The 8,577-nt window shown below is 45.6% G+C and overlaps 1 protein-coding gene across 1 annotated transcript; it reads right to left on the reverse strand.

Annotated features, from left to right (window-relative positions):
• Positions 1-3,217: 3,217 nt before the first annotated feature.
• EMC3 (ER membrane protein complex subunit 3) lies at positions 3,218-8,555 on the reverse strand. The gene is made up of 7 exons (XM_009572758.1): positions 8,501-8,555; positions 7,606-7,699; positions 6,772-6,876; positions 5,994-6,075; positions 5,763-5,842; positions 5,081-5,163; positions 3,218-3,465 (listed from the first exon to the last, which is right to left on the reverse strand). Exons 2-7 carry the CDS (start codon positions 7,610-7,612, stop codon positions 3,337-3,339), a joined length of 486 nt encoding a protein of 161 aa, XP_009571053.1. The 5' UTR covers positions 7,613-7,699; positions 8,501-8,555; the 3' UTR covers positions 3,218-3,336.
• Positions 8,556-8,577: the final 22 nt, after the last annotated feature.

Genomic DNA, 8,577 nt, shown 5'->3' on the forward strand with positions numbered 1-8,577 from the left:
AGCTCAAGGTGGTGAACCATGCAGGAGGGTTTTCCTTCTTGGAGCCAAGTGCGTTGGCAGAACAAAAGGCTATGACAGGCTACTGCCCTGCTTTTTTTCCCCCCGAAAATGCGTGCTTGCAGCCACTCAGTCCTCTCTGCACAGTCCCTGAGGCTTCACTGCTGACCATAACCTTCTCTGATGGTCAGTGTAACAGCGGTCATCCATTTAACTCCAAATGCGCCAGCTCAGCTCCCTTTCTGCGCCTCTTGGCGACAAGCCCCGTAGGAAATTGTGTGCCCGTCCCTGCACCTCTGCTGTGCTGCAGCCGAGCAAAAGCCCAGCCAGCTGCTCGCTGTCTTCTGCTCCGAGCAATGGGAGGGGAGGGCAGCACATTGCGGCGCCTTAGCCCAGGCGCTGGAAGGCAATAGGAGGAGGGGGGGCTGCTCTAGCTGGCACACTAGTGTTGTGATCCTCTTCTGCGGAATTTTGCTTTTAAAGCATTGAAGTTTGAATTTTGAGATCAAAATTGCTTAATTGCTTCTGCTGTTCTGGTTTTGGTGTTGTTTGGGATTTTTACAATTATTAATATTGTATTTCTGTTTTTTTTCTTGTTACTGAGGGGAGCATCCAAAAAGCAGTTTTTAAGCTGTAGCGCTGCACTGAATTACTCTGATCAGCATTTTTTTGTTCGTTTTACCCTGAAAAAAAATCATGTGGGCATTCCAAAATGGGGAAGAGAGGAAAGGGAGGGAAGTAAAAGAGCTTTTTAAAAGAAAAATCAGTCTGAAATAGCCTTTGTTCTCCTCCTCGCCTCCCTACCTGTGCTGACACTGAGAAATGCATCAGTGGGGCTAAATCTCCGATGCTCGGATGCTGAACAGACTCTGTTGTACTGCAGAAAAAGTGGCCCAGCTCTTACTTTCTCTGCCTTTGAGCTGATGGGCTTTGGCTGGTGTGTGTGTGCTGTAATACCAGACCTGTTTTTTTTTTTTTTAGACTAGCACTTTGTAAGTGGCTGGCTCTATTGTACAAAGAGGAAAATTAAAGAGTGGTTTGCACTGAAACTGGGTTTTGTTGTATTTTCAGCTTTCATTATGTGACCTGAGACTCCTGGTTGGGGGGATGCCTGGTGCTCCAGGGGCTCTTTCGGCTGGGGGAGGGGAGTCCTGTGGAGCCAACCCTGCCCTGCTCTGCCAGTTGGGATTTGGGAGAAAAGCAGCCGTTGCCTGCACCGCTCTCTACATCTGAGAGTTCGTGCTCGCTCCAGGGTTGCCTTTTCTTGCCTGCGGCGCTGGGTTGCCGATATCTGGTGCCGTAGCAAAGCCCACCCTTGCCTTTCTGTGGCACTGGGCAGCCTCAGCTACAGCTTCTTCATCATTCCTCTTCCTCTGCAGATCTCAGGGGAGTCCTGGCCTTCCTTCTGTCCATTTTCTCGAGGGCTATCAGGGCTGCTTGTGGCTGTACCACTGAAATAGTTGTCCTGCAGTTGCTGCAATTTCCTCCCCAAGGCAACCTGAACACCTATACGAGAGCAGGCTGGAAAAGACTGAGGAAGTTAAATGCAAAGGCTTGTGTGCATTTGGCATTGGTGTGCGTTGCAGGGACTCTGGAGGGTTGTCAAAATCTTGCAGGTCAAGGCGGGCTGAGAAGCCCCGGTAAGAAGGTTTGAAGTCTTCATGTCGCGATTACAGTGTAATAGCGGCGGAGCTTGATCTTAGCTGGAGCCTCAGAGATGGTTAGAAGAGCCTTAATGTAGAACAGCAGATGGTGAGCTTCGCTGTGAAATGCTGACCTCCAAAGTGTGGCATGAAGCCATCATGGGCAGAAGGGAAAGCAAAGTGGCAGCTTTGGGATGCAGAGCTGTTCGGGTATTCCATGTCAGCAGGCTTGCAGGAACGGCTTATGTAAGAACGCCAAGGGCATGAAGTGAAATGAAGTTGCCCATTGCAAAAGAGAGGGAAAAATAACCTGAAACACAAGTTGTGTTGTCAGTGAAGCACTGTTATTAGCATTCAGGAAAGGAGTCTCTGAGGCAGAAAAGAACATCTCAGAACTAAGGCTCCTGTTCAGAGGGGAGATGATTTTGGTAAGAACAGAAAACAGGCTGTGTCTCAGTCCTGGCTCAGCTCCTGCTTTGAAGAGGGTGTGCAATTTCACCCCGAAAAAAAGGGCTCAGAATAAAGAGGGGGAAAAAAAACCCCAGCCACGAGTATGGAAGAGCTTCTGTTTAAGAAGCATTTCCCCAGGTTCGGACTCTTCTCCCTGGGGAAGAGAGACCTGAGGACCTCCTGCAGAAGGACAAGCCAGGAACAGTTGCTCCCTGTTCTCTGCAGTGCAAGAAGATGTCCAGGCAGGAGGCTTAGAACAAGGTATTTATTTTCGCCACCTAGCACAGTAAATAACTGAACAGGGACTACAGGGAACAGCCAGGCACCCGTGCTAGGTGTACCTCCTGCTGCGAGTGTGGCCGGCAGGAGGGGCTCTGTGGGCCGTCTGAGGTGCTTATAAAGGAACTTGGGAAGGATTAAATTAACGGGGAAATAGTCTGTGTGTTTGCTACCTCTGCATAGAAATGCCATCTCTGGCTCTCCGCTACCCAAAGACCTCTGGGGAGCTGTTCTGCCTGGGAACAAAAGCAGCAAAGAGGGGGCCAGAAGTTGCCCCCGTGACCAGCGGTGTGTCCACCGGTGGGTTGGCCAGGGCAGAAGAAAGCAGATGGGATTTTGCAACACTAGGGAGCGTTGGTGCAGGCTTGGATACAAGAGGAAGGTGAGTTGCCCCATGCTCTGCTGTGGGCAAGTGGTGAGTATCTCCCTCTTGCTTTTGTTTTCTTCTGAGAAAGCTTCAAACCCGATTATCGTAGCAGGAAAAAGTATAAAGAGGAAGGACAACCACCGCTTTCAGAAACTGAATCCCCACGCTGCTTCTGAAGATGCGTTACTTTGTCACTAAGTCAGTTTTGAATTGCTAATGTGATGATGATGTCTTAATTGTTCAAAAGCAAAGGATAACTAGCTATGCATTTGTTTAAAATCAGAAACATAGGCACTACTTGGACTTTTTCAGTCTCATGAAGTTTTAAGTTCCTTAACTCAAGCAAGCTTGTTCTTCGTGTACTAGAACTACATATTTTAGGTCTTTTCTCCAGCATACGTTTCCCAGGAAAAGAAAGAGAACTCCAGCTGGAAACCCACACCGAGAGCCTTGGGCTCAAATCAAAGTTAGGTAACTGCAGTTCTGAACACGGTGTTTTTCTTTTATTCTCAGCCTTGCTAAAATACATTATATAGTTTTAAGTAACAGATTTCTTTTCAAATTACTTTTACAAGGAGAGACAAAACCATATTCGCAAATTCAGAAGATGGAGGTCTGAAGTTCTTCCTTAAACATGCCTTCAAAATGGAGGTCTTTTGCCATGAGCTCTTCTTCTACATCTTCTAAGGCCCACTGATGATCAGTCAATTCTAAAGCTTCCCATTCCGTCTGCATTGATAATAAACAGGTAGAGAAAGGAAAGCAACACAGTATTAAAGTAGATAGACAAGAACTACGCAAAGCAGTGCTTACTTTAAAAACTGCAACAAAACCCAAATTCTATTAAAAGCCTGATACTCCTGTCAGTCTTTTACACTTAATTGGGTATTAGATAGTTGGTCAATACAAGTACCTCACAGAAATTAGAAAAATTACATTCTCTACTTTTTGAAGACTCTCTGGAATAGTCCATTTCTTCTAGAACAGCTGTCTCTAGAAACACAGCCAATTCTGTTCTGGGGGGGGTCAAGTGCTTTGAGGTTAGTAATTCTTTAGTTCAGAGACATTTGATAAAAACAGTTACAGGCCAAAAATTTTGCAACTGATCACAGACTTGATGTGCCTCATTAGACTGTTCTCCAAGCAACAAGCCCCCTGGAGCTGCAGAGTGTATTAACTCATTAAGCCAGGTGTTCATAGCAACCCAAGACCTAAGAACAGAATTTCATCCTAAATAGGAGAATGATCTCCCCTGCTACGTGTTTTCCACCACCTATGAACACAAATCTCTCCTCTTCTTAGTCAATTAAGTGTTGCTCCAGGAAGTATTGTGAAATAAACTGCATACAGCCTGCAAAATCACATCATGCGACACCCATGAAGAGATTTCTGTTTCTTGGGCAGAACACTTCTTCAGCAGTATGGGCTTTCTCTCTTTGTTCCTGCTGGGGACTATGTAGCGGGTTTAGGTCCCTACAGGGCTGAACGGCAGAATTGCTCTGGACAGCCAGTACTGGAAAGGAAGTGGAGGGACGTGAGCCAGGAGAGCGCACGGTACCGGTTGGAATTGCACCTCAGTGCTGACAGTTTGTGACAGAACAGTCACTGCGCCAGCAGAGCTGCAAACTGCAGCCACCCTCCTCCCCGGCTGAGCCTCTGGCTGGGTGATGTGGGTTTTCTTAACCAGGAAGGTTACTGAATACAAGAAACTGCAGGAGCAGACCATCCTGACTTGCCAGGCAGCAGGTTAAAATCTCTACTATAGTACCTAAATCTCTACTATAGTACCTAAAAAAAATCTCTACTACAGTACCTAAAAACAGAAACCAGGACCTTCCCTTCATGCATAAACTAGGGTTGTGAAAGGTAGAGGCAGTCTAATAAGCAAGTGCCTACAGAGGCTGCTTAGGAGAACTTCAAGAAGTCAAATCCTGACAGATTTTCCATTGAGCTAACTCGCTTACTTGATTTTCTTACCCAAGTTCCATCATGTCCCTGCTGGACTTGTGCTCAGCTGCACTATTAACACAACTTTTTGGGAGCCAGCTTCTGCTTTGGAACTACATCTCATGGGAAATAAAAAATCCTCCTCTGCAAAAGCAGAAGATGGCACATGAATTCAGCTTTTGTATCAGCAATGACTAACTAATCAGGTTTACTTCAGGGTATTAGGGCTCTGCCAGACCCAGGGCAACGTCTATACCCTTCATCAGTTGTCAGCTCTAATTTTAGGAACAGGAATCCAGAGCAATTCCCTTACTTGACGCAAGGAGAGGCTGAGTTACATAAAGCCTACAATCCTGTAAGTTCACAGCAAACAGGAATGCAGGTGGGAATACTGTACCTTAAATGCTTTGTTAGTATCTGCTGGCATGGCCATTGCTGCCCCTGTCATTTGTTCTTGCATCACCCTAGACTGATCTGCAGCTACAAAAGAGAAATAAGAGGTTGATTTTTATTTGTGTCATTTAAACAGCATTTCTTAGAGCACAGTGCCACCATGCTGGTTTCTAGCTTTAGACTAGGAAGTTGCAGAAACACCCAGCATGCAATACTAATGTGCCAGGAAGAGTTCTCACAAGACATCTTGTTCCCACCCTGTACATCTTAGCTAAATTTACATAAAATATGCAGACAAATTGAGGAAAATAGTGTCTTCTACATTCCCAGTCTCCCCAGAAACAGTATCTGTCCTGCCCTGCATCTAGTGTTAAGAAATCTTTCCTTAAAACTGATACTTGCTAGAAATAAAAGCAAGCCTGGGAGCAAAATTTCTGCACACCAGTTTGATGGGAAGGAAAGCACGGGGTAATTACCACAGAAGTTTAGCCAATGGCTGATGCAGAAGACTTGGGTACTTGCTGCAGGTGATGTCAAACTGCGCCAGTGGAGAATAACCTCACAGAAGCGAGGGAGGCTTGCAAGAGCTTTTTGGCTGGAAGTTTAAAAATCCTTCCCCAGCCTCCCTCGGAAGTCATCCCATGGAAGGAGAAGCCAGCTCTTTCACAGAAATGACAGTGTCTTACCATTATCTTGGCCCAGGATGAGAGTATAAATGCTTCTGAGTCCAAACACATTCAAGAAGTACCACGAAGCAGAGCTCACCCTGATAAATCAGAACAAGCATGGTTGATTTCAGTTCAAAGCTGGCTTGTGATCTCATTTCAGAAGCACGCACAGACTATTCAAGGGTTATTAACACATTCACAATTTTCCAAGTGAGTATTGGACCTTGCTTGCTGAGGACACAGGCTTACCAGGACGCATCTAAAGTGAGCAGTTCAATTCCCTGCTGCAACATTGGTTTAAAACGCAGCGTCAGAGGAAACGGGACCTTTGCTGCAGGATGAAAAAAATAAAAAAGCCCAGTTTCACAAAGTGACACTACATAATTGCAAAGCAAATGGCAAAGCGAGTAAAATCTAATGTAGTCTGAATGCAATGCACACAATAACAAGTTAACATGTACTTTTGAAAAAGCCATAGTTCTGTATTTATTTTAATATGAAAAGACTTTTTGAAACTTAATCAGATGGCCAAACCATCACAGGTATTGTTTCAGTGACTGTGAAGGGGAATGTCTTTTGTTGAGGAAACAGTTATCACATAAACAGTAAGAAAAAAACCAAAGAACTGTGAATTTAAGGAAGTATTTTTGATGCATGTACCCTGCATTACACAGTAACCAACTCCCTGGACAGGTTCAGAGGAAAATCCACTGTATGACCTTGAAGTTTAGGCAGTTTTAATACATTTAAATATTGGATTTGCCACTACAGTTGTTCCCGAATACATGAGCTATTTTCTTTGTGACTGCGGCTGGTACTCTGAAAACAATTTTCCCTCCTTTGCTATGGAGCAAGCAAATCAATGCAGTTCATGGACTGACTAGCGGCAGTGCCACAAGCCAAATTCACACTGTGTTCAATCGACTGCTTTCAGGTAGAGAAGCAAATCTCTGATGCAGCCCAGACCCTCGAGGTCATCATCAGAAACACGGCCAGACCCATGGGCTGTGTTATTCCAGACACTTACTTGTGACAAATCCCGAAAATGTCATGTTGATCCAACCACCGATGAGGATCATAGGCAGAACATTGGTTACATTCCCTTTCATCATATCTGTCAACATGGTAGGATCTGCAAATCATGGATTTGATGTAAAGTAGCAGTGTATCACAATAAAGGGAAACAAAACATTACTTTACTTCCCTGAGATCAGCTATTTTAATTAAGAAACTGCATGAGAGAGAACAGTCCTATCTCACTATCTATCCCATATATATTATTTTCCACTGTTGTGCAACAGTTTGCAAAATGAGATGAGCAGCCAGTGTGGCAGTGGCTGGGGGGGGGGGGTGTTGTGTTCTCTGCTGTGTCTGACCCCGGCTGCTTTGTCTGTGTTTGACCCCATCCCTTGCTCCAGATCACTGAACTTGCTTGACGCCTCTGTGAGCTGATTTAGCTAGAAAAGGGACAATGAACTATCCAGCTAATTTGCTGCTGAGGTCTTTGGCCACGGTAATAAGTTATATCGGTTTAGAGAATGTCCTGCGGGAGCTGGTGCAAAAAACTGACACAAGGACACGAGTGAGAGCAGGACCTCCCATTTCTGGCAACACTAAGGTGGTCGTGGTCTCCTGAGACACTGCAGGCAGCTGGAGGTTGAATTTAAGCAAAATGAAGTGACCTGACATGTTGCTACCAAAGAGAGGGACCTCGCTCCCCCCTCCTCCCCAATACCCAGCTGCACAGTCCCACCCCCCTCCCTCACATTCACTGAGCTCTTTGCAAAGTTGATTCACCTTCCTACCTTGGCAGAAAATTATAGTTTTTCTGCCCGGCTATATTTATGGTACCTTAACATACCTGTCATTGGTGAAGGAGGCACAACCTTTCTTTTTGTTTTCTTAAAAAATCCATCCTCTGGGTTATTAAAAAAATATTTCCGGGTCAGGAAAGACTGCAAACAAAAAGAGCCAATGCCAACACCGTAAGAAATGAAAGGACAGAAGCATTATTTCTTGCTCAGACATGCAGACATCTTATGAGCTCTTTCATAACACATCCTTCTTTTTTGGAGAGGTACTTCACTGCCCGTATGCTCTAAAGCGCCTCACTTCTCTGTTTCCCTGGATCCAGAGTACCAGCTTTCTAGAATTCTTAAAATAATTCTAAGAATTCTCTGAAAAGGAATCCACATTAATTAAAGAGCTTTTAGCGCTTTGTGCAGTTTTTGCTGGTTCAGTACTGATACCGGTACATTGGACATTTTCACTCCCGCAGCTGACTTCCCGATTTTACAATATACATACTTGGCAGCAACTGAGCCAACACTGATTTTTAGTTCAGCAAACGTTACAGCTGATGTTGTATGACTACCTCGTTATCCCAAGCTGTTATTAAATTCCTCTGTATTTGTTGGCTGATCTTAAAAACGATGGTCTGGATGCAGACCTCATTTTAGTATGCAGTTAAAACACCAAGTAGTGGAAGCTAACATAAATGTCAGGGAACGGGACACGCAGAGTGGTTCCGTGTCCAGGCTTCCTAAGCGTCTGCTACCGACCGCACTTCCAGACAGTGCTCAGAGCTGGGGGAGACCCAGCCAGGCCGCCCGCCCCCACCGGGCCCTTGTGCAGGAGCTGCCTGGTCCCCGAGAGCTCCTCTCACCCCGGCACCGCGCCAGCACAGCCTCCCACTTTGTGCTTGCTCCCGAGGCGTCCTCTTGGCAAAGCGCAAGGCCATTCACGCAGCCCCGTACCTGTTTTGGAATGTATTTGCCGTTTTCCCGAAGGACTCTGCTCCGAATCAGGACTTGGCTGGAAAAGAGACACATCG

Source organism: Fulmarus glacialis, unplaced genomic scaffold (genome assembly GCF_000690835.1).
Source record: "Fulmarus glacialis isolate BGI_N327 unplaced genomic scaffold, ASM69083v1 scaffold43792, whole genome shotgun sequence".
Lineage (NCBI taxonomy): Eukaryota > Metazoa > Chordata > Aves > Procellariiformes > Procellariidae > Fulmarus > Fulmarus glacialis.